General features: G+C 38.4%; 2 protein-coding genes across 6 annotated transcripts in view; both read right to left on the bottom strand.

The window, feature by feature from the left end:
- The window catches only part of ANKDD1B (ankyrin repeat and death domain containing 1B), a 32,932-nt gene extending 18,189 nt beyond the window's left edge, over positions 1 to 14,743 (bottom strand). The window contains exons 1-9 of one of the 5 annotated variants that reach the window (XM_030237281.2): positions 14,573 to 14,743; positions 10,921 to 11,024; positions 8,809 to 8,907; positions 7,009 to 7,107; positions 6,813 to 6,917; positions 4,627 to 4,725; positions 3,104 to 3,202; positions 1,278 to 1,376; positions 274 to 372 (exon numbers count right to left, since the gene is read on the bottom strand). In XM_030237281.2, the coding sequence (XP_030093141.1) occupies positions 274 to 372; positions 1,278 to 1,376; positions 3,104 to 3,202; positions 4,627 to 4,725; positions 6,813 to 6,917; positions 7,009 to 7,107; positions 8,809 to 8,907; positions 10,921 to 11,024; positions 14,573 to 14,648 (879 nt within the window). In that variant the 5' untranslated portion in view covers positions 14,649 to 14,743. The remainder of the gene's footprint in view (positions 1 to 273; positions 373 to 1,277; positions 1,377 to 3,103; positions 3,203 to 4,626; positions 4,726 to 6,812; positions 6,918 to 7,008; positions 7,108 to 8,808; positions 8,908 to 10,920; positions 11,025 to 14,572) is intronic. The other 4 variants (XM_050986901.1, XM_030237280.2, XM_030237279.2 and 1 more) reach the window with 4 other exon arrangements.
- A 3,789-nt stretch (positions 14,744 to 18,532) lies between these two features.
- Positions 18,533 to 26,360, bottom strand: part of POLK (DNA polymerase kappa) — a 34,105-nt gene continuing 26,277 nt past the window's right edge. Inside the window, 6 exon segments of the mRNA XM_050986468.1 lie at positions 18,533 to 20,112; positions 20,114 to 20,153; positions 20,303 to 20,354; positions 21,477 to 22,442; positions 23,266 to 23,437; positions 24,678 to 24,774. Coding sequence (XP_050842425.1) covers positions 20,068 to 20,112; positions 20,114 to 20,153; positions 20,303 to 20,354; positions 21,477 to 22,442; positions 23,266 to 23,437; positions 24,678 to 24,774 — 1,372 coding nt within the window. The 3' untranslated portion in view covers positions 18,533 to 20,067.

Raw genomic sequence — 26,360 nt, 5'->3', positions numbered from 1 at the left:
CTTGGCTCTCCTTCTCCAAATGCCTGGCCCTTGGTGTAGCCTGGCCGTGTCTCCTCTGCACTGCACCAGCCTGCTCAGGCTCTCACTGGGCTGGCAGCAGGATCTTGTCTCCATTGGTCTGCGTGTGTGGCTAACCAGCATCTAGAAACCAAGTAATAGTGTGTCTGGGAAAAAATTCAAGGAACGACTCAATCTCATCCAGCTGTCTGAATTCCCACAGAAGGACAGGACAGGCTGAGCAGCAGCAGAAGAGTTATTCTGATAAACACTCACCTCAGGTTTAGGAACCAGGTCAATATTCTTATCAATAAGAAAAGTAACCAAGGATAGATGTCCATTCTGAATTGCAACCTGCAAAGCATTGCTGTGGTTCTGGAAGAAATTTGATAGACAAAAAACTTACATTTTTATTGCTGAAAAAAACCACTATTAAAGAGAGGTATAAATAAGGGAAATCTTGCATTTCAATTTGTCTTAGTATCCCCTCCACCAATAAAACCTTTTGACAAAATGATGCAAAATGAAGCACATCAGCAGGTGGCATGAAGTTTTTGTCAACAGTGAAGGAAATTCCCATTTTACTACATCACAATAAACGTACTAAAGAACACTTGTATCCAGTGGCCCCATCCAACTTCTCTTAAAAAAGAGACAGATCAGCATCATCATCTATACTGTGCCATGGACAACAACAATGCCAACATGTCTCCTATTCTGTTAGCTAGTCTGTTAGACCCTTACCAAGCAAGTATGGTCACAATAACCAGTAAATCCATAGAACAGTTAACAAATAAATAGGAAAATTAATTAATATAAAATAAATTTTTAAAATTATTTTTTACAAAATAGTTCTGCTTAAACAAACAAGTTCTCATTCTGCTGGAATCATAAACTTCTTGCAGCAGGCTAGCCAAGGCCATTCAGCAGATATGAGTTGCACTGCAGCTCAGGAATCACATGTAGAGAACAAATTTGTCACCAGATCAGTCACATGCACTGCCAAAAAAGGAGGCTTTTCAGTTATCCTCGTTGGTCACATTTTCTTGTCACATGCTGTTCTAGTGGGCATACAGGAAATGAAAAGCCCCACCACAAGACTCCATCAAGTAAAGCTAATGCTATTTTACTTCCACATTGGTTTTATTCTGTTCATACTCTCTACATTCCCCATTCTATTTTTTAACCAGTTCATAAAAAAAGCAGAGCAAATATCCTTTGCTATTAAGGTCCTTTTCAGAGTCTAGCATGCCCCACTAGGAGGGATGCTGTGTACATACCTGAGTTGAAACATTGATGTCACTCCCTGCATCCAGTAAGAGTTCAGCACATTTTTCATGACCTCCCTCAACGGCCAAGTAAAATGGAGTTTCTCCATTCTAGACCAAAAGAGACAAAACGAGTCTCTTTTAGAGAGTTGACTACAACACTGAGACACAAAAACACCTCCAGTAGGCTCCATCAGTCTCCTCCAACTCTTGAATGACATGGCTACTCACCAGCAGTTAAGTGACAGATGATGTTTATCTGGACAGATGTATAGTAAAGTTTACAATACAGAAAACTATTCCAAAAATATTAATCATGCTCTTTTTGGTGGGCAGCAATTGCTGCCATTTAACACCAGGAAACACCACTAGTATGCTAGTACATACAGTAATTCCAATTTCTGTCAGTGCAATGCCATGGATTTCTGACAAATTCACAATCCCAAGTGCTAGCTATAAGGAGAACTTTGGGCAGAAATAATCCTGTTTCATATTTATTTCAAATCATTTCACACTAAAGGAGTCTCCATGTCTCCACAGAAAGTCTATAAAATGGGATGCATCAGCTACACAATTATCTAATTCCTGCTTCTCAACATCTAAAATACACAAAGGTTTAATAATAGTTATTCTGGTGTTTCAACAATCATAAAAGAATCAATAAATCCTAATTTCTCTTTGTTTAAAATCCTGACATTATTCAGCTAAACTTAATACATTTTAGTACTTTGCTCATGCTGTGGGAAGACAGATCTACTCATACACAGATCACAGCATCTCCAGCAGGATGGGAAGGTCACACCACTGGCCATGCCAAGGCAGGGGCACAAGAAGCACAAGCTCTGCGTGAAGAAGCAACATTCTTAGACAAGCCTTAGAAACATGAGGGCTCCACATTTCAAAGAGGCTGGTGAGCCTCACAACAGGGACAGCTGAAACTAGCAGACAAGTTGGATAAGAGGGAACTTCTCAACTCATCAGTCTGTCACTGATAAACAAAGAGGAGGGCCTTGGGTAGGAGTTAGTAATTTTGTCCCTGGCCCAGCAGAACAAATGATCAGCCCCATGGCAGGTTCCCACAGTGGGCATTCCAGCCCACAACAAAGGAAATTACCTTGCCCAGGTTGTTCCAGCTGCCCCACAGAAGAAAGAGAAGAGACACAAAAGCTTTACAAAGCAAGAATGCTGAGAGGAGCAGTTACTGCGCATTTCCTTCCTCCACTCCTTGTTTAAGCCTTAAAGTGAACTTCAAGAGTGCACTAACACAGGGATACAATCCTCCCAGCTGACACACAGTTGATCAATATGCTGGCTGAGCTCACCAACACTAAACCAGGAAAGCAATTTGGGCAGGCAGTGTCTTGCAGCCGGTTTTGTGCAACTGAGATCAGATGGACAAGATACAAATTACCTCTGCTGAGGTGCCTGTGATGGTATGTGCTTGGTATGCAAGTCCAACTGGCTGAAAAGCACCAGAAGTGCTTAAAAGTGAGATGTTAAAAGGAATGGGATCACATGGCAAAAAATGCTGTGTGACAGAAAGCAAGGGGGTTGAGGCCTTCCTCTGTTCTCTTCTGCCAGTAGTTACACAACAGTTTGCCAAATGCAGGGGAGGATGTGTGTAAGGCATAGAGGACAGAGGAAGACACTGAAGGAGGGATAATTTAGGGAGGTTAATTTATTGGACAAGGAACAAGAAAACAGGATGCAAAGTTACTAGGAAGCTAGAAAGACTAATGAAGTCTCCTCGGTACCACATCTCTTCCTTTCAAATTTGAATTTTCAGTAAAATTTTCAAATCTCTAACTTTATTTATTTCAATAGTTTAGTGTACTTACCTGGTTGAGGTCATTTATTTCCTCCCATTGTTCAAGCAGAATTTCTACAACTTCACTGTGACCATTTTTGGCTGCTAAATGCAAAGCTGTGTTTCCTTCCTTGAAATGAAAATGTCAAATAATAAATTTTAAAATCCAGAATAAAGACATTAACTAAAACCAACAAAATGCCTTTGGTCTTTTACATACAAGTCTTTCTTACATACAAGGAGAGGGTGGCAACTGCACACAGCATGTGCCAAGATTCAGTCTAATCTTGATCTAGTTGGTTGTCTGAAAACTTCAGTGTGTACCAGCAAAAAGATCTGAAATTCTAACTCCTAACAAGTGAACCAGAAGAAAACGGTCAGAACATAGAAATTTGTCATGGCTTTGATATCGATATCACAATCTTTGATCTCTGTCATCGTCATTGCAATTTCTTTCCCGGAAATTAAGAAACACAAAACAGAAACAAAACCAAAACCAAAACACCACAGAGCAAAAAAAGCAACTAACAGCTTCAGGCAGAGCAGCAGCTTTTGAACTAAAAGAAAATGCAAGCATACAAAATAGTATTAAAAAGGCTTAAAAATTTAGAAGAATCCTAACTCTCAGAAAAATGAGAGTCCAGAACAGTTTTTTATTCACAGCATTGAGTGAAATGTGGAAGATGTGGGAATCCTTTTTATCATTGATGGTTAGGGTGTGATTGGGTTTGGTGACCCAGGAGATGAGTTTCTGTCCTGGTTTCTTACCTAACTTGCAGGACCACAGCATTTACCTCCTGGTGCTGCCGACACCTTTAAACTGCTAGATATCTGGGACAACACTCTCTTTCAGCCTCTGCTGATAAACTGCTTAGCACAGCAGAGCTCTGGGTGGCACTGCAGCTTTTAAACTATTACCAGAAAACCAAAAAATCCAACATCACTTTTTGAGCGCTTACATATGTGGTTCTGTAAATGCAGTATCTGACATATTTACAATTTTTAACGTATTTGTCCTTACAATGCCTCAGATGCAGAGAAATACTAACTTGCTCATTCCAGAAATAGTAAAGCAAGGAAAAATAAATTTAAGAGCAGACTTTGAAAATTACTAAGATACTTTAAAATACGGCGTCGAAGCACACTCAATCAGACTGAAGTGTTAAGGTACTGCTGAAAAATAATTTATAGGTGCTTATTTTCATCCTGAAGCTTTTAAACACCTTTGAAAAATTGATCACACAGTCACACACAGACACAGACAAACAGTGAAATACTGGCAAATATGATCTCCCAGAAGAGGCTGACACCTTTATCACCAGGCTTCCCCATTTCTCTCAGCAGACAGCATATGCTACTTTTGCTTTGCATAAATAATGAATGTGTATGGAAAAGTCTCCTGGCAATCATCCCTTTATCACTAAAAAATCATCACATGTTTGTTGGTTCCTTTTATCACTGTAACATCTGCACAGCGCACTCAGATATTTGATTGCATAATAATTTTTCATAAGCCCATTTGTAGTTGTACTTCTCTGGAAAAGAAACACTTACCTCATCTTTTTCAGATGTAAATAGCTTCAGAGCAATCAAATTTTTTATCATGTCAACATGGCCTTTTTCAGAGGCCAGAAGAAATGGCTTTTTGCCTTTCTGGAAAACAATTATGGAAAGAAAACTTAGTGTTACAGAAAGTAGAAATACTTTACTTCTAGTTACTAGATATATGGCATGCATATGCACATGTCTATCCTACATAAAAATCTATATATCATATTACTAAGGATATTAACACAACAGTAGAAGAACAGTAATTTAAATTACACTTAGTGTTTATAAACCAATCATACATCTTTCATATCCTGAATAAAAATATATGGAAACTGTTTAGAAATGGTAAAAAAGTGGAAAATATGCTCAAAATCTTTTAATTCTATTTTTTCTCTGTATGAAAATATTAATTAAAATAACTGTGTCATTAAAAGTCTAAGGATGCTCAGAAACAGGCAGCTAAGAAATAGCAAAATTTGTTTCCATGGATGAATTTGTTTCATCCAAATTCTGGAAACAGAGACCAAAATTGACATATCTCAGAAGTTTTATCCAGGAGGCCTGAATTTAGCACTGTACATTGTAGGGGGTCAAAACTAACAAAAACTTTTCAAACCATTTATGAACTCAACTGCAGAAAGTCATCCTGACACAAAACCATATCACTGCTCAAGACAGTAAGGCATATAACCAGCTAGGTAAAATTGCTTCATATCATGCCTGATAATGCCTATAGAAAAGTCTAGAAAAAAAATGCATGCACCTAGCAGAGAATTATGATGCAACCTCAACAGATGGTTGAGAAGGTCCCTCTTCACCTTTCCATTCCCAGGGCCTCAACCTTCAAAGGTATATTTTGTTAAATTAACTGCTTTGTCAGACTTGTAATTTGTAAAAAGAATTCAGAATTTTGCACCCTTGGGTCAATAAAATTCAAGAAAGTCAGAAGAAAAAAAAAGGGGAGATTTGTTCTTTAGGTGTCAGATCTCACAGGAAGAAGTTTTCCTCATGTAAAGCTAAAATATCTGACTTATCTGCATAGCATTTCAAAACAAGATCCCAACACTGTGGAAATTAAAAGCAAAGAAAACCTGATGAGGACAAGGCACTGCTGGGGAGTCAGTGCACCTCTGTGGGATGGCTGCACAGAGTTCTATGTTCTACATTGATGAAACATGGCCCTGTTGGCCATAACTGGCATGTTTTGATAAGGTCTGTGTGGGATATGTCAGAGGCTGCCCTGTCACAGACATTTCCAGCTGGCTCCACAGTGGACCAAACTGCCCCATGATGTGCCAACGCTTAACCCACCACAGAACCAAATGATGCCTCTCTGAAAATGTATGTGTTGCAGTGAGGGAGGCTCGGGTCATCTCAATGTGAGAATTGGCAAGCTTCGTTTATTGATTAGAGCATCAGACATTTAAGCACAACACATAACAAGCTCAAGCATATTCTGTAAGCTAAGCAATTTATTGGTTTTTCTTACTTCCTCATTCTTTACAACTTACATCTCTCTTTTCTCATGCTCTGCTCTCGGCAATACCATCTTTGTTATCATAATACAGCTATACTCAAGGCCACAGCATCTTCACAAGTGCGGGACTTCAAATTAGCTGGGTCTGGCTCTTTTCCACTTCTCAGCTATCTAAAGCATGTCTACGTAACCTTTGTCGTGTAACCAGTCCCCAACAATATGTAAGAATGGCTGGGCACTGCTGTGGGAAGGATGCACAAGGGGAGATACAGCAGGAAACACAAGAGGATGCAAGGGAGGAGACACAGAGGAAGGTACCCACAGGTGACTGCAGCCCATGCAAGAAGCTTTCTGGAGCAGAGGAAAAGAGTGAGAAGGAAAAAGCAGAAAAAAAGGAATCAAGTGGGAACTGAACCTGAACTCCTCTGCCTCCCATTGCCTTACTATCACTGAGCATCACAGCAAAAGGAAGGACAGCAGAGGGTGAGGGTGTCTGCAGTCCAATTGAAATGGGCAAAGAGGGAGGAAATGCATTGCTCCTAAGGGCTTGTCTGGCTGTTTCTTTTAACAGTTTCTCAGTATCCAAGTCAGTAATTAAAAGTATATGTAACTGTCAATAAACTAGAATTCATTGAAATTTCCCAAGTCAAGACTGTTTCCTCCCAAACAAAAGCCTCATAACATCAAAGAAATAAACAGAAACACACTGTACCCCATCAGGTTTGTTCAAGTCATTCAGATGAAGATCTTGGAGGAAATAATCAACTATTTTAATGCTGTTGCTCTGAGCTGCAAAATGCAGTACGTTCATTCCTTCCTGAAAAATGGTAAGTCAGTCTGTAAGAATGTTTGATTTTTTTCCCAACATAAACATGTTTAGGGTTGGTAAAAATTTTTCTTCAACAAACCTCATTCTTAGCCTTTTGATCAGCACCTGCTTTAACTAATTTTCGCATTATATCCAGATTTCCAGTCCAGGCTGCAAGATGAATCACTGTCAGGCCATGCTTCAAATAAAATGACAAAGGCAGAAATCACTACCAAAATACCTCAACCCAAACTTCTTTAAATGTTTTTGATTGATTCAGTGTATTAGTGTGTTCCAATCTGTAGGCTTTTAGAAAAGCAGTATGAACACCTGACAGTGTGGGTGGGATTCATCTCACTTAAATTAAGCTAAATGCAATACAGCAAGACCTAGATAAATGTTTGACTTCTTCACAGAAGGTCTGGCATCTCTAGAGAAGGACTGATCCCATTTTATGACAGAGGGATAAAGTCCTACCTGGAAATTATTTTCTCTCTCCAGAAACCATGTAGCTAGATAGTCCTAGGTGCAATGGATTTCAAGTGACAATATGCAATGACTACACTTCCATGAGTCACCATAATGTTCCATTTAGACCTCATTCTAATGTTCTCACCTCTCAAATTCTCTAAAAGCTTTTTCTCTTCTAGAAAAAGATTGTTGTTAAGATGTCTTGAACATCTTAACAACAAAAAGACTAGATCAACTCTGTGCTGCTGTGGCCTCATCTCAAGTGTTGGGGGCAGTTTTGGGTGCCACAGTACAAGCATATAAAGCTATTAGAGGGTGTCCAAAGGAGGAGCACAAAGATGGTGAAGGACCTTGAGGGGAAACCATTTGAGAAGCAAATGAGGTCGCTTGGTCTGTTGAGCCTGGAGAAGACAGAGGGGAGCCTTCACGGCAGTTACAACCTCCTCGTGAGGGGAAGAGGATGGGCAGGCACTGACCCGGCAGGACCAGAGAAAATGGCATGGAGCTGTGTAAGGGGAGGTTTAGGTTGGATGTTAGGACACCTCCTCATATACCCTGTTCTGCACTTCTAAGCATTCTAGAGGATCTGCATGGGACTCACTCCACTTTACCAGTCTTTCACATATTTGCAGAAATTGCAGTGAAAAACAGTGGAGGGCAATATGGAATATGTACCTGTTCTGCAGGCAATAAGATAAATCCAGGCTTTGGCAAAATTTGTGGCTGTGGCCTAAAAATCTGCCCTGAAAAACCTTCCAAGCTATGAACATCTGGAGGCCAGTCACAAGCAATGCACTAGGCATCCATCCTGGATCCTACCATCCATCCATCCATCCTACTCAACATCTGCATTAATGACCTGAATGATGGGCAGAATGTAGCTGCAGCAAACTTGATATTAAACTGGGACAAATGGCTGATAGACTGTATTGGTGTGCTGCCATCCAGGGAAACCTTGACAGGCCGGAGAAATGGCCTGGCAAGAGCATAACAAAATTCAACAGGGGGAAATGCAAAGCCCTGCCCCTGCGGAGGAGGAGGAGGAGCAATCCCAGGCAGCAGTACTGGCTGGGTACAATTGCCTGGAAAGCAATTTGGCAGAGCTAGGGGTCCTGGTGAACAGTAAATTGAACATAAATCAGCAGTGTGCTCTTCCAGCACACAAGGTAAATAATGTCCTTGGTTGTATCTGCTAAACACTGTGACCTGGCCAAGGGAGGTGCCTTATGCTCACTCATATCCAGTACTTTGGGCAATGTGTTTTTCCTCTAAAAATGCTTTTCTCAGACAAATAGGCACAGTTCTAAGACAAACTGGAGTTTTTGCTGCACGCTCTTAATTTTTGCACAATTGGGAGCACAAGAAAATTATCTGCTTTTACTCAAAGGAGTTCCTATACTTGTGAATCAAAACAAGTAAACTAGCTTACCTGATCTGCCATGTCAAGTCTAGCTTTGTGATGAAGAAGAAAGTCCACCACGGACACATGGCCTCCCGCAACAGCAAAATGGAACGCTGTGCGCTTCAGCTGGAATAAGCAAAGCTTGGTTTGTCAGGTCTGTAATACAGCTCTTTCCCTGTGCAGATGGCCAGGATTTTGGAATTCTCTGATTGTTACCAAATTTACCTGTTAATATATACTATTTCATATTTCTATTTCCTTGGATAGAATTTAGATATTGATCTTAGAGAATTCTTGTAAAAACAGAATGATTTTGTTAACCTACATAGTATTGTCCTTTCATTGAAGTGTCAAAATAGGATTAAGTAGTCAAACACTACATAGGGGAGGTGCATGCATTACAAGGAGCATCCTGGTTTATTATTTTATTGCATTGGTGTAGTTTGAATAGCTGAGGTCTATATGTACACAGTTTGACTTGCTTTTGGTATCCTCCTTGTTTTTGACTAAATCTCTGCAATGCAAGCCAAGATTTCTCCCTCACTCAGTGTTAATAACCATTCCATACTGAGTCACCATCTACGTAAACGAAAGGTACCACCTTGCAAACAGTGAGTAATTTTACAGAGGTGAATGGGCTCAGTGCTTCTCAAGAAGACTTCCATAAAGTAATTAGTTGCATGTATTTGAAAGGGATTTGTTAAATTGAATCAAATTTTATTGGAGAGAGTTTTGCTTTCAGTTAAAGTGGGCATAACTGGGTTTAACATTAGTGACTAATAGTTTCCCTACAAAGATGGCTAAGAGATTGAATTAATTAATTTTAAAATCAGTCAGTTTAGATTTGTTTTCTTAGCTTCTCTGAAGATCATCTGACTTGTATAAATTTAAATTTGAAATCATATGCATCAAAAGGAATAAAAAGGTGAGATTTATGACGTGTATTTATGCCAGAAAAAAGCCTCTTGTACTATAGAAAGAGTACTATCAAAAAGCTCATCATTTGATAGCCTTTCTTATGTGGCTTGAGAGCACAGGGGCAGGAATAATCAGCATTAACAAAATGAATGGCTTTGCCAGCATAAGCTACCTCCCTAATAGGATAATCAATCAAAGCACAACACCTCTGCAGCTATGCTAGTAACTCTCTCATACTATAGATTTAGTTTAAGGATGACAGAGAAAAGTTTCAAACTACTGAACTGAAAATGTATTTAGTTTAATTTCCTAAATTCTGGAAAGCAAGAAGAAAGAACTATTTTTAAGTGACCTTTTAGAGTGTAATGCAATTAATAGTCTAAGTATCCAAAAGAAATGTACTCAGAGGAAATTATTGTTTCCGGGTCTGTTTCATAAACAAATAAAGGAATGCACCATACTATCTTCTAAATTCCCCAGTGAGTGAAAATGCATGTGGGCATGGAAGCCAAATTTTTCAGAACCGAAAATAAATAACACTGGATACTCAGGGGCAGATGATTTATACGCAACCATTGAGAGGACACTGTTACACAAAACTCCCGGATTAACACCATGATTGCTTGGTTGCTGTTGAACTACCTCTCATGTGGAACACAGTGCTGGATTTAGCTACTGTGAAGTATACATCCTCAGATTTTAGACCTGGTGTTGAAGTCAGCATAGGAAATGCATTTCTGTATATCTAGGGTAAATCTGGACTCTGAGCTCAGGCTGGAACCAGAGGACCTTATAGAGTGCTCCCATGGCAAGAGTAATACTTCTTTTAGAAATTTATAATGCTAGCAGCATGAATCCATTCTTAAAGTGACAGTGAGGTAAAGTCATCCCACTTAGAAAGATGGAGAACTTGAGAAATTAGTCACCAAAGAGCTGTGAGGAAACACTAGAGCAGGGGTACAATTGAGAAGTCCTTAGTTCTCAACGTGATACACTGACTACTGCGAAATCTGAGTTAAGCTGTACAACTCCCAGTGTCTATTTGCGACAGAGTTAAGCTGTACAACTCCCAGTGGCTATATGAAATTATTCCTCCATCAGGTCCTAGAGGGCACTTCTGCAGCCTCACTCCTGCAGCTGTGGGGCCATGCTGGCATTCCCCCCTGCAACCCCAAGGAGTCATCCTTCACATCAGCAATCTGTGAGGCACCTTATACTCACAGTATCTACAGCATTTATGTTAACATTCTTTTTAAACAGCTTTTCCATCGTATCCAAATTGTTCATTTTAGCAGCATGTTGAAATTCTCTCTCATCTGGCAGTACTGTGGGAAAACATGATAAAAACCCCCATATTATTTAAAAAGTAGCCATAATCAACATAAGGGATGATGACACTGTTTATACTTTCTGTTCTTTGTAGTGATTTAATGTTATGAGAATCACTTGCTTCTCATCATCAAAGCATTTAATGACTAGGTTTTTCTCCTTTAGAGACATCTGGCTGATATTTCTAGTTTCAACTTTTAAGTGCAACTAAAGGGAGACTTTTCACAACACAGATTACCAGAGTTGGCACTCACAGGAACAGTTTTTATGATGCTCTTACTACCTAACTGCATCTCAAATTATGGCATAAGCATAGCAGTGAACGCTACAAACTTCAGCATTTATTTCCTATTCTTTGAGAAATTCTTCTGTTTTAAAACACACCACCAAAATGCAAAATTTGTAAAGCAGTAACTAAACAGTGTGACACAACTGGAAAAACAAACCAAAACAAACAAACCCCATTTTTAAATGGAGACCTTCCTTTAATGTCTCAATCCAAAAATTAGCATTTCTTTTGTCAGCTGAAGTAGCAAGACATATTCAGTAACTCTGAAAAATAAAATTCCAGTGTCTGACCTCCTTTAGCTGGAGGTCAGAATACTTTTCATGCTTATACTGCAACATTTCATTAGTCACTTAAAAGAAAATTGTGTAGCAGTTACACCAGTTGCAAAAATGTTAGCACATACTTTTAATCCAATAGCATGTCACACTTAAAATACAATTAGTTAGATGTCTTCTGTCTAGAATATTTTGGGCTGAAGGCCACTTGTCCAATGATATCACTAAGGAGACACCAGTCTGTTGGACCAGGAAGTACAGGAACTATCTATTCCTTATAGCCCTCTCAGGCAAGTTCATCCTACCACATTATGTGTAAGTTCATTAATGCCTAATCAGGACACAGCCTGAGGCACTGTGACTGCAGAGCATACTAAGGAAAATCAGGATGGCATTCACTTAATTGCATTTATATGTTCCCTGTGGCAATCATCTCAGGGTGAATAATCACATTTTTACTGTAGAAAATGAATCAGAAATGAAACTGGATACTTGCAAAGGTGTTTCCAGCTTCCCTGAGAAATTATCCAAGTGCTTCAAATAAAAGAATCATCCTTCCAAACTTCTCTGGGAATCACAGTCTATGTGTTACTTGTATTACAACATGCAAGCACGAGGAAGTTAAAAAAAAAAAACAAAAAAAGCATTTGGAAATAAAAATGCTCTCCTGGAATTTGTGACAAGGAGCAAGGCTGACAGCAAAATCATCATTATGAACAGTGATCTTTGAAGAAGAGATGCCTCAGTCCCAGTTTTCATAGTCATTACCTTAGGAAGTTTCCAACAGAGCTTTCTACTAACTTGATTTCAAGCTCAAGTAAACTAATGGTCACAGGATACCTTGTTCAAGGCAAATTTATGTTAAATGTGGAAAAAAAAATACAGCACTAATTAGCAGCAATTAATTACAATAAGGCCACATTCATTCCTGCTGACTGCTGCCTTACATGAGGATGCAAAAATAAATGCCTCTCAGGAGAATCAGGAACAACCCCAAGACTTTACTCAGCACTGCCTTCAAAAACAAGATTAAAATTATGTTTCTTTACTGTATATGCATCAGCAAGGACAGTTTTGCAGTTCTAACAAAAAATGAAGAGTTCTTTTCTCTCCTGTCCAGAAGCAATGAATTGGCCATATGCTGCTAAAAAGACCTTTTCCTATGGGCATTATATTTCTTCATAATCTCTCTCTCTTCACACTTAGTGATTCAGGAGTTGAGAACCATGACAATGTAGACACACCATGACTCTGATTTGTTGCCCAAACTTTTGCTGCTTTTACAAAATATTTTTTTCAGGTATGAAATTACAGGAGTACAGAGCTGTCAGACTAAGCTTTAGGGAAGCCTTCTACCCAAGCAGGGGTCTTCAAGATTTAGCACTCCTCCTGTAACTAGCAATCACTCTATTTTCAAGTAACAGCAGCAATCAATTATCTATGTGTGACTGCCAGGCTTTTTAGGAGGTATTTTCTTTGGCACCATACAAAAAGTCTGGTTAATGTAATAAATATATATTTATATTGTAACAATTTAATAGTTATATTACATTTTTCTTTTGACCTAACTGAAATTAGTATTTTGATTTCCTCTTCTGATACAGAAGAGGAAATCCTTTGTAGAGAGCCCTGCCAGCAGTATATTGAACATCCCAAGATTTTTCATCTCTTGGAAGAGCAAGGAAGTAATTGAAAGTGCAGAAAAGTAAATTGCTTATCTGACGTCAAAACAAAAAGTGAGGTATCTTCAATCTTTTTTTTTTTCTCTTATTTATGTCTTTCTTTAGAAGCCTCATTCTTTCTTTCAGGAATACCACAAATAAGGATGGTTTCCAATGAATTTAAAAAAATGCAGCTGAGGTTTCAGTACTTACAGGACAGTGAAAATCCCTGCATGTGTGTATACCTACCTCCCTAGTCTGCTTTTAACTTCCTGTTGTGATGTCCACAAGATAAAATCCACAACTATCTTAAAAACACATGGCAAAACAACCCCTGAATTTGAATTGGTTGTAGAGGTCCAAGGAGGTAAAATTTAAAAAAAAATCAACAATATTTGGATTCAAATGGTAATAAAAGTACTTTTACTGCATTATTTCTAAAATACGGATCTGACAATATTTTCAAAGTTTTCTCTGGGTTTTCTTTTTATTGGAAATAAAATTACTAAAGCAATACAGAGATCTTGCTAAGTCACTAAGATTTTTTTCTTAAACAGGAATTTTCCATTTCCATTTGAAAGAAATCATAGGAAAAACCACTTACTGAGTCCAATGGTGATATTTCATTAGTTATTTTCTTTTTCTGCACTCTTTGCCAGCCTGGGAGTAAGAACTACAGCCCAAGAGGACGGCTCCTGGCTGTCACACTGCGATCACAGGACTGTGGCGAAGCAGGGTTTGGCAACTACCACTTAGTTTCCACAAATCACCCGTTTTCACTAACTACAGCTCACGCCAGAGCAGTCTGTTCTTTCATAGACTGGTTTGCAGATTGAAGGCTGGAGACCCCATTACTGGGTTGTGTTTCTAAGTGCAAGATCCTCTGATTTCTGTGTGCCTCCCAAAACTGGGTGATTGGCTGGGAAACTAGTGGCAGATGCTCAGCTCCAGGGACGTGGCTAATACCAGTGAACCCTCTCGGAGCAGTTCAAAGGGGAAGCTAAAGCATAGAAGCGGGCAATTTGTAGGACTTGCCCCGGGAACACCACATGCCAAAGCCCAGCTCCCAATCCCACATCCACACACTTGCTGACGTCTTTTACTACATGTACAGCAGCTCACGTTCATCGCTGTCCTTTCCAACCCCCACCGCTCATTTTGCTCTCCGGTCAAGGGAAAAAGCAGGTTTGGGTGGGTCCCAGCAGCCCTAGCACACTGCCTCCAGGGAAGGCACCAGTGGCTGCGCCTGCCGCAGTGCGGGAACCCAGGCTGCAGCGCTGCGCCCCGGGCGGCCTCGCCTGCGACCCCCGCGGACTCACGGCCGTCGTGGCTCGCTGCCACAGCTCCCTGGGCAGCATCCTCCCTGGCGCGGAGCAGGCGGCTCGGGCCCTTCATTGCTGCGCGGGGCTCCTCTTCCTCTTCGGCCAAAGGAAAGGGCCCCAGGCCGGTGTGCCGAGGGAGGTGTCCTGCGCTGGCCCCGACAAACCGGTTCCCAGGACGCCAGCACAGGCAGCCGGGCAGACACACCCCTGCGGGGACACCGGCACAGCACCCCGCTGGTGCCAGGACACCACCGCGCGAAGGGGCAGAGCTGTAGAGCAGCTTTAGGAGTTTGTTCTAAGAGAAATCGAGCACTACATACACTGGGATCATCCTTTTCCCATGCAATCCCCCTCACATCTTCCCTAGTGGCTAGCTTTATGTGCCAGGAGCAATCGGCACCCGCAAGCACTCACATCAAAGAAAAGGCACTCCTGTTGCGCCAGACAACTTTTGAAAAGCATGTCATAAGCGCATGTGTACAGATACACAGATGTATCACAGCTTGGATGGGATGCCTGGAGCCAGGTGGATTTATTACTAACTACTTGGTAGTCATGGAGCTCTCTATGCAGGTTGAAGGCCGTTTTTGGGAGTTATTCTCATAATTGTAACCAGTGTTCACTGCACAGGGGAGGGTGACCATCCCTGCACTCCTGGATGCTTCACACAGCCTTAGGCTGAGAGAGACTGAAGTGCTTCTGACATTAATTTGTGCATAATTGTGCACATATGGTAGCAGTATTCATCCAATCAAGATGAATACTGAAACAAGACCCTTCAATTTCAGGTAAAAACTGCTTGCATTTGCTTTTGTCAAAGTCCCATCAAAATCAAAATACACATGCCCAAAGGTTCAGGTTTTGTGACCTGATATACTGAGATCCATCTAACCTACCTATTTCTCAGCTTATTTTGGCATCTATTACGACTTTGGTCTTTGGTATTTCCTTTCACATAGACATTGATTTTTCCAAAACAGAGCATAATTTCTTTTTAGAGTGACTACCTTGAATTTTACTTTAAAAACAGCCTTTGATATTCCTATTTCAAAATAAATATAGGAAAAGTAGTTTCAAGAAAGCAGAGCACCAGTATTCAGCCTCACACAATTGCAGACACATTGGAGATCCTTTGCTGTAATTTTTTTCTTAAATTAAATTACACAATCACATTAATTTCCAAGATGACTAACACCATATCTGTCCATAATAAAATTAATCTAAAAGACTCAAGAGTTTGTAAATTTGACAAATTTGGGTACAAAAACTATTTCCTCAGATTCTGCTTACCATAAACAAAGAGATATCACAGTTCTTATCTCCTTTAAACATTTTTGGTATAGAGAGGCTATGATGTAAGAAAATCTTTACAATTGATGCACTTCAGTCTGATAAGACAATTTCACCAACCGTTCTTCCAGCAGGCGAATGTAACTCAGCTGAAAGAAAAAACAACCCTGGGAAAGTAAGCTCAGTAAGTACAAGCCATAACTGATTTAGCCATAACTGAACAATGGAGGTTTCCTGTGAGTCAAAGGTTCCTGCAATTTCTTAAAAGGAAGAAAGGTATACCTCCATTACTTATGGTAACACAGAGTGTTTTCAATGTTAATGCTCCTTTTCAAAATGAGTGACAACAGACAACTACAGAGTGATTAGGTTAGCCTACAAAGTTGGTACCAAAGGAGGGACAGATTTGCAGTCTCACACAGAGCATCAGTTAGAGTAAAATCATAATTTTCAGTCATAAAACACCAGCTGCTAATTTCCAGTTCTAATTACTAATACACAATACTATTTCACAGCATATCCTGTGCTTAAATGTTATGTGTAGCGAGATTAGCACATTCTCTAACCACTTTCGACAATCTTGACTCTTTCAGATGGCCCCCACAGACTGGAGATCGGCTGACACAGAAACTTACAGAGTAAGTTTTTATTTGAATAATCCAAAACAAAGGGGGGGACAGAGCAAGGAAGTACTTTAACATATTCCTTACTTGCCTTCACAGAGCTCTCACTCTGACAGGAAATCTGAGCACTTTCTTTAATACTTAAGATAACAATAGTAATACATACAGAAATTAGTAGAGACAATATAAAAATGTAAGGTAAGACCCAAGCATGTTAAATGTATAGACTGTCTAAATTCCTTTCTTTAGAAATGGCAGAGAGAGTAACATTAGGATCACAGAATCACTACCCTTTGTTACTCAACTAAAGAGGAATTAATGATTAAGTACCTTACATGTATACCTTAAATAAGGAGGCACTTGCATAACACAAGAAGTTGAATCTGCTGCTAACCTAGAATTAACATACTTCAGAGCTATGGATATAGTAGGTGTGGAATGGCTCACATACTGGAAGTAATTTAAAATTAATTAAAGACAGCTAAAAAGAAACTATCACATATTAATAAAAACAGATTTTAATTTAAGATCAATTGAATAACACACAGTCACTGAGGAAAATGCAAAACAAAGACATTGGTTATACAGTCTTCTCCACAAGCAACAAGAAAAATTGTATCACAGAAATTGCTGACAATGCTTAATCATGAACTAAAGGTCTTCAGATAAAAACAGTAACAAGTATGGTATAAAAACAATAAGAAGTAGGGGAAAAAGGACTTGTAAATTAGTAAACACACAATTTTGTATTGGTTTTGCATAACCAAACTTTGGTGGTAGGGGTGTTACAGAGGTGGCTTTCGTGAGAAGCTGCCAGAAGCCTCCTCCATATCCAGCAAAGGCAATTCTAGCCAGCTCTAGATGGACACACTGCTGGCCAAGACTAAGCCAAGCAGAAACAGTGGTAAGGTCTCTCTCATAAGAGATTTGAGATGAAAAAAGAATTATTGCAAAATTGTAATTGTGACAGAAGAATGAAGGGAGAATATGTGAGAGAAACAGCTCTGTACACACCAAGGTCACTGGACAAGCAGGGACAGGGGGTGCTCCAGGCACGGGAGCTGGGATGCCCCTGCAGCCCATGGAGGTCAGGGGATGCAGGGATCCACCTGCAGCCTATGGAGTAGACAGAACCATGCTGGAGCAGGTGGATGTCTGAGAGGGGGCTGTGACCTCATGGGAAGCCCACACTGGAGCAGGAACCTACAGACCTGTGGAGAGAGGAGCCCATGCTGCAGCAGGTTTCCTGGTAGGACTTGTGACACTGTGGGTGACCCACACTGGAGCAGCCTGTCCTTGCAGGACTGCACCCCGTGGAAGAGTGACCCACACTGCAGCACTTCAGAGTCGGTTGCCCATGGGCTGGACTCATGTTGGAGAAGTTCATGGAGAACTGTCTCCCATAGGAGGGGCCCCATATCTTGAAGCAGGGGAAAGATTCCTCTCTGGGAGCAGGAACAATGTGTGAGCAACTGTCCATAACCTCCATTCCCTGTCTCTGTGTGCCACTGGGGCAGGAGGTAGAGCTGGGAAAGAGAGACAGGTGTGAGAAAGGCGTTTTCAAGTTCTTATTTTACTTCTCATCCTGTTCTCTTTTTTTTAGTGATAAATTCAATTCATATCTCTAATTAGAGCCTGCTTAACCCACGATGGTATTTCATGAGTGATCTCTCCTGCTCCCTATCTCAACCCATGAACGCTTCATTACATTTTCTCTCCCCTGTGCAGCTGCAGAGGTGAGTGAAAAAGCAGCTTTGGTGGCTTGACAGGCATCCAGACAGGGTCAACGCACAATGGAACTGTAATAAATAATTTACAGCCACACTATGAGTTTTATTTTCACATTAATACTGACACATCCACAACTTTTTCATGACACTAAGATAACTTTATGACACCTGCCTTTTAAACAGATGGCAAGGCAACTTTTGAGGTGAAGCCAACTAACTTATTTTTTCAAGCACCTAAGAGTAGCTTACTTTTTGGTATGTAATGGTTATGTAAAAATAGACGTTTTAAAGATATAAACACAATGACAAGGTAATACTTGGATTCTATATTTTATTGAATCAGAAATACAAGCTGAAAAAGGGAAAGGTCTTCACTTACTAAACAGCAGTTGGCAAACTTATGTTCCCTCAGTTGCTTTTATGTCTTTCCTACCAGAAGTTCCCATGTCTGTCAACAGAACAGCTCATGCTGAGTGCTCACTGACCCAGTTTAAAAAAGTTGACTCAGTCAATTTAAAGTCTGAACTAGTACAGCTGATTTGGTCCAAAGAAGATAAAGGAGCACTGACATGAATTCAAATGACAGAGCTGTGGGTACAGTGGCATCTGACAAACAAACAGATAAGCAGGGAGAGATGGTGTAATCCTTCCAGAGATTCTGGAAACAGGAAAGCATATTCTGAACTGAGCTTGGGCTTTTAATACATACCATGTATACATTTGTTTGCTTAAAAAGCAACAAAATTCCAATACAGCTGAACAGCAAAACAGATGCTTCTACAGCTACCACTTCTTTAAAAGACCTTTCAGTTAAAAAAGCAATTTATATTTCCTACAGGGCTTGGCACTGTTTGTATAACTTCTAAGAAATATGCTGTTATAATCAATTATTTGTCTGATAAATATTTAATTATAATAAAAAGTCTTTCAACAATTTGGTGTGAACAGAAACAATCTAAACAGAGCATTTTAAATATTTGCACTTTCATTCCTCTTTCCACATATGTACTCACAGAATACACTTTATTCAGCAATACAAAATAATTTAAAAGAGAAAGACAGCTAAACAATAAGAAGGTTCATTTTCTTGTATTTGCACATAATTTATTATTATTGCACCATGAAACCTTTTATTTAGAGTAAATTTAGTGCTACTCACTGGTAACAATTTCAAACTGTAAAAAAGTTTTCAGTCCCTTTGGAAAGGCCAAAGATCGAACAGCATTAGTCTGAGTATCCTGGAGAATCCCCTCAATCAACAGATTTTAAAATATTTTTTAAATAAGTGAAGTCATTGTATATCTCACCATGACAAGTCCTTCAGATCTGGTCAATCAACTCTTACTGAAGTAATTTTCAGTAACAATGAGAGCTTCATAGTGCTCTAAGTTCTTGTTCTTATCCTGCAAGATTAACACATTTCTGTGTCCACTACAAAGACAAACACTAGCTAAAATCGAGCAACTCAACTCTTCTTCGTTATTACACAGTTAATCTCATAATTTTATTTTTACAATAGGGAAGACAGAAGTTCAGGTGTGGGAAGAGGGCCTTCAGCAAGTACAGTGGAGCACCCTAGCTAATGATTCCTGTATATTCTAGGGAGCTAAGTCAAAGTGCTAGCAAATTCTGATTCTTGGAAACGAGTGGGAAAAAAAGTATTATTCTCCAAAGAAAAGAAAAGAAAAGAAAAAACTCCTTCATTTTACCTCTTCTTCTATCTCAGATGTCATGGAATGGAATGGTTCCAAAATTACAGGCACCTGAATCCAGCCTACTGCCAATTTTAAATTAACTTGCAGTCATAAAACTCTATTAAATACTTCATATAGAACATGTTGCTACACAATCATTTAAAAAACATTTTGATTGTATGTTTGGAATTGCTTGACTTCGGTTTTTTTTGATACTGACTGTGAAGCCGTTAGTCCAGACCTAGGGTTAAACAGAGAAGGGGGGAAAAAAAACAGTAAGAGGTTAAAATACACAATGCATACCAACACAGTTTTTACAAAACTGAATATTTTTCTAGACTTCATTATTTTAAAACAAGTTGCATACTCAAACTTCCAAAAAACACTTACCTTTTTGTTCCTTGTGATGGATTTGTGCATTGCTGTCCTTTGCTTAAACCTCCTTAAAAGTAATTGAAAACAACCAAAATTAGTTACATAAAGAAAGAATCCTTCAAAAAATTACACACATGGAAAAACTTTTTTTAAAATTTATTCTGTCTCAAGAAGAAGATAACATTATCTGCAACTTGAATACTGTCGTTTATATTACCATTTTTCAAAGAGAAAACCAAAAAGCCTTTATGTTATTGAATTATAAGGGATTACTTTGAACCTTGTAACAGTTTTCAGAAGTATTTCAGCATAACATAGTTGATTTTCAAGGTGGTAGTTAAAAATCATAGCTTTAATTTTTTTATCCTGCAGGGGACAAAAAAGAAACTTCACTTGATCTAAGTCTTCCATTTAAATTAAAGCATGTTTGCACATGTAATAGCAATATCACTTTGAAAATTTTCTTGTAAAATAGTCTTATTTTAAGTCTTAGTTGTATTTTGAAAATTCTAACACACTGGCCTTTTAATTTCCTTTTATAAGGTTCCCAAAATGGATTAGGGACTACTTTAGGCAGATACTTTACTATCTGAACTTGCACTCTAATCTGGCCAAAGATGAACTCTTTGTCAAAAAGAGAAACTACTTCAGAAAACAGGAATAATACTGCTATGGCATGTTACAGATGAAGTTATGTGATATATTTTATTAGCTATAAAATGGAATCGGAAGTTTCTTCCTTAAAGCTCTAGTTCTCATCTCTCTATTTTTGCCAGCACATGACATAATGGAGCCTCTCTGCTAACTCAGTCTGAAACAATACACGTTGAAGATGTTTTCATTGATCTTCACTTTAATCTTAGTGGCCTCACAAACACCCTTCTGAATATGGCTGGGTATAACTGACAATACAATTTCCAGAAATAAGCAGTAATTCCTGTGTCACCTTTGTGGTAAATGGGAGGGCACCGACAAAATAACATCACATTCAAAAATCTAGTTTGTCACGAAAATCAATTTGACATTTTTTAAATAAAAATGTTCACTCCTGTATAGGCCTTATTTAAATAGGCTTGTTGAGAAAAAATTTCTAAGTACCAAAAAGTTCAAAGTACACTACTGCCCAAGTATCTTAATTGCAAAACCCGACAATTTGAATCATTAAATATATACTAATGCATATACTTACCAGAGAAAACTATGTTTGAGTTTTTTTCCATATTATAAGTCTTAGTAGGAAAATCCTGTTTTTCTGTCAGCTCCTGGATAAGGCCTTTATTTAAGCAGATATCAACATGTCTGTTAAATGACATAAGATTGGTGGTTTTCTGTTCTGAATTACAAACTGGACAAACAAGAACACGGTCTTCTTTGGCTTCAAAGAAACAGGATGAACTACTTCCTTCTGTATCTTCAGGCTTGTCAAAATGGTCTTCATTGTCTTGTGATATTTGTTTGGGGAAGAAACACTGTTTCATGCACACGTTTCTAGCAATGTCACTGAGATTGCTAGGCTGTCGTTCTCTGAGAGATTTATCAGGTACTATCTGAGCAGATTTTTCTGTGCTATTGTCAGTAGAGCTGTCAGATACACTTGTAGACTGGTCTGTTCCTGATAATTGATCTGTTTCATTTTTTTGACATTTACCAACCCACTCATTTTTAAACTGTGGAAGGAAGTTAGATGTATTTTCTCCTGAACTGTCATTCTTGGCTATTTCCACAGTATCTTTAACACACATCCCATTGAGGCACTCATCAATGTGTTTATTAAGTTCTTCCAAATTATTGCTGCTTTGCTTCTCAAAGCACACGGGACAGGTGAAGATCTCCCAAACATTAGAATTCGGTAAATCGAGGACTTTCTTTGTTTCTTCCGCAATATTTGCTGATGCTCTATCATCATGAAAGAGCTGCTTACCTCTGCTTTCATTTGGAGAAATATTCTCACTGCTTAGTTGTCTTGCTGCTCGCTTTTGATCGAAAAAACTCCCTCTATGAGGTGCTTCTGAATTTTTTGTGAAATACTCTTGGTTGGACTTCTCTGGCTGAAGCCTAAGGAAACCAATTTCTTTTCCTGATCTTAAGAAACTTGTAATGCTTTTTTGTTGGTATTTCTTTTCTTCTTCAGTTAGAAATCCTGATACTCGTACACCTAATGATGAAAAAGAAACTTATAATAACAATTCTATGAAAGCTTGATACTAACTCCTAATTAACACCTTTTGAGGTATACATTCACTCAATAAAGGAAAAATTTATATCTAAAAAGATGCTAGACTATATCCAAACGCATCACAATGTCAATACAATTTTATCAGACCCAATAACTAGTCCAACAATATTATTAGTTTTAGTACTCTGAAGTTTTAACTCATTGCATTATAACACAAATTATAAATACAGTTACAAAGAATTTAGTCTGAAGGTTTTTGCATGAACTTCACCCATCAAATCATATTTTTCTTCAGTATTTTCTAATATATTACACAAGTAAATTTTATATACCACTCAATGTTTCAAGCAGAACACATAAGCACCTGAAACACGTCTAAGGGTCAAAACACAGGGTTTACTGTTGTCAAAAATGTTTGCATCTCCTGCAGAACACTGTGCTTTCAGATCTGTAAGCAATTTTGTTGTGGTGCAAAGAAGACTTAAAAGCTCTTTTAAAGCAGCAGAATTAAGCGCTGCTATGACTCAAGTTTCTACTGTCATGATGATATGATTGTTGTTGGATAAGAAAAGTACAACCTCAATTTGTAAAGCTTCCTAAGTCGCCATTCAGCACTCATTAGTAAAACTTCCTAAGTTACTCACTCAGCACAGATCTGTTTCACTTTGAAAAAATTACCAGGGTGATAGAAAAATGATAAATGCATTAATACCAGTTTTACTCCTAAAGTATGGTGTGTTATTTCAAAACACTATCAGATTTCCTAACTCTGAAAAGGAAGAATGAATTTGAAGTATCTTACCCATAAGTCTTATCCTTAGAGGGTGAGGAGCAACACTATCAATTTCTGTTCCTAACAAATCTTTAGCAACAGTAAATATTTCCTCCTCAGTAGAAACAGAAGACAGCACAGTTGAAGCTCTGGTTTTAACTTCAAAGTTCACATTCTTAAGCTTCAATGTAACAGTTTTACCCTAGGGAAAAAAAATGATTAAACAAAAAGGTTTAAAATGTATGTCATATATGGCACAGAAACAATTATTATGTAGCATCTATGTAAGAGCTCTTAAGCCATAGTCACTGTGTGCTTATCTGTGCACAGCAAGGGGTGCTCCCAAGAATTTCTCTGCAAAATTCTGTACTTGCCCCTAAATTTCTGCCAAAGTTGAATTCTCTGAACTGGGTCATTTGACTGCAGTTCTCAGCAGACCATCTGCCATTAGTGCATGTTCAATTGAGTTCACGTTTTGGCTACTGACGCAACTTCTACCCCATCAAAAAAAAAAAATTATTTCCTCATATGGAAATTTTCAGTGGCAGATATCCTAACAATGAAGAACACAAAAGTGATACCCCATAACAGATTCATAGAAAACTTACTTCCTCCTGCTAGTGCCATCACAACCTCATACAGTATTTGTGTTTGGTGCAGATATTTCCCTGGCAGCACCCCCCAAACAATTTGTGTGATTTATAATGTCCACCCAAATGTAAATAACTAGCACTCTCTTTGGTGCTTTTGTAAGCTTATCACTTCGTCTTCCTTAGGTGATCATCTCCCTTTCAACCTGTCATCTTTTGAGACAATCTTTTATGGCTGAAGAAGTTTAACAACAATTATTTTAGGTCTTAAATGTAATCCTGTTATTTACCATAAGACCTTCAAAGAAAATATTTACTTTTTTGAAGTAAAAAACAGGTATCTGGGGAGAAGGAATAAAGGGACTGTTTCTACTATTGATACCATTGAATGGTGTGAATAACTTGTCAGCAAGTTCAGCACATGTCAAGTTCTTAAACTAAAAAACTGGCTATTGACTGGATCCTGTATGTATACAGGAGAGAAACAGTGTTTTAAATACATTAGTATTACATTAGTATTGACCAAAGCATGGCTTATGGACGATCAGCTCTATTATTCCTTTGTCCCTTACAAACACTGTTGTTAGCATAAAATGTTTACATGACAAATAACTTGATTAATTTTTCATCTTTCAATACTCAATTTTTTTATCCTACACGTATTGCTAGACAGCCACTCGCACAATAACAAAATGCTGCCTAATTAATCCTAAACATCTGCAAATTAAAGAATGAAGAGTTCTGAAGATAGATTGCATGGTATGATGCTGCTGAAAGCATTTATACTAAAGCTGCATAGAATTATTGGAGTGAAAAGCATCTTTTGGCAAGCAACCTGAATAATATAAATACCTTAAGTCCCTCTTTCTGTAAGTCTTGAGCAAGGTCTCTGCAGAGCTCTCGACACAAACTGTACTGGTCTTCTGCTGTGTTTACTTCACTGAATGTTCTAAGACAAAAAAATATTATCTTTTTCAGTATGAATCTTATAGTATGTTCAGTGTCTGCAATCTAGAAGTATTTTTTCTACAGTTAAACAATACTATAATCAGAAGAATGTTATATAGGTTAAAATTCTTACTTCAAGGCACAACGATTATTAAGAGGAATATTTTGTTTGCAAAACGTTTGAAAGACCCTTCAAATAATGAAATAATTTTGTTTCAATTTTCATGCACTATTTGAAAATGATTCAAATTAATGTCATTAATGCTTAAGTAGTTGCAAGACAGAATACTACCAGTAAGTGAATTCATAGAGCCAGCCAAGTTATTTATATTTAATCTCATCTGTAAATACTGTATAACATCAGAAGAAAGCCAGGACTGGAAGTCAACATCAGAGCCAAGTATCAGAAATAAATAATGCAGATGCTAAGAAAAAGATGCCAACTAGGATAATTATGTCTAGCCTCAGAGAAAGAAAAGCTGTCTTTCTGCCAAAAATGTTGCCAACTGCCTTTGCTAGAGCTTCTTAGGACAGAAATTAGTGTTATCTTTTTGCTGTACATTTGCTTTTCAGTAATACCATCACAGGAAAAGCAACCTTCAGTTGTTTCAAGAGAAATGGAAAGCAAAACTTACAGACAGCCCAGGCTTTGGAAAGGTCTAACAGATACAGTGTTCCATGTCAAATTTTATATTTAGAAATGTAATGTCAATAAAATTACAGCGGATTTTGCATCTCTAAGTTATAGTTAGTTTCACCTGATTGTACTGAAAAGACATCCTCTATTATGATTCACATTCCCCTAAGAATGTTTGCATGCTGTCAAACTAATCAGCTGAGTATTTCTCTGTGGGTGCCGTACCGCTATCCATGGAGTAACTCATGCTATTCAGACAATACTGCAGTGATTGACAAGTTGTAAAAGTCCAAGGCTTGAAAGGGACAGGATAGAGAGTATGTTATTTCAGGGTTGTCTTTTCCCCCATATAAACTAGTTTCATGATCTCAGAACCTGTATATATTTCTGGTCTAAAATTGCTCCCCTTGAAGAAAAAAAGAAAGGAAAAAAGCAATACAGAAAGATACTATAAAGATGTCCAAAATATCTGTCTGATTGCAAGGCAGCACAACGCCAAAGCCATAAATTTTTCAGCCGTGATGGTACCAAAATTGTAGTGGGCTTCTTTAAGCTGCTCACAGCTATTAAGTTGCAAAATGACAGGACTAAGCATCTTTTCTTACCACCTTTTCTAAGAAAACACATGATGATAGGGATAATTATTACAGTGCTTTACAGATTCTCCTGGCAGAACTATGTCTTTAAAAATTAACTACCTTCTTAAGGAACTTTACTCTGGTAAAAACTTTAATTAGGAAAAACATGCGATTGCAGACTACTGCACTGATATTGAGATTAAGCCTAAATAGATAAAAAATTTTCAAGCCTGTATATATTTCCACCTTATCTTATGGTTTAAAGATCACTTTGATGCATTAAAGGCACTAGCAGAATTGGATGATAAGAGAATACTCAAACTGACAAAAATACCTCAATGGAGTTCTGGAGCCAAGGACAAAAAATAATCC

This window comes from Serinus canaria, chromosome Z (genome assembly GCF_022539315.1).
Source record: "Serinus canaria isolate serCan28SL12 chromosome Z, serCan2020, whole genome shotgun sequence".
NCBI lineage: Eukaryota > Metazoa > Chordata > Aves > Passeriformes > Fringillidae > Serinus > Serinus canaria.
This window is presented reverse-complemented; position numbering and strand designations above follow the sequence as displayed.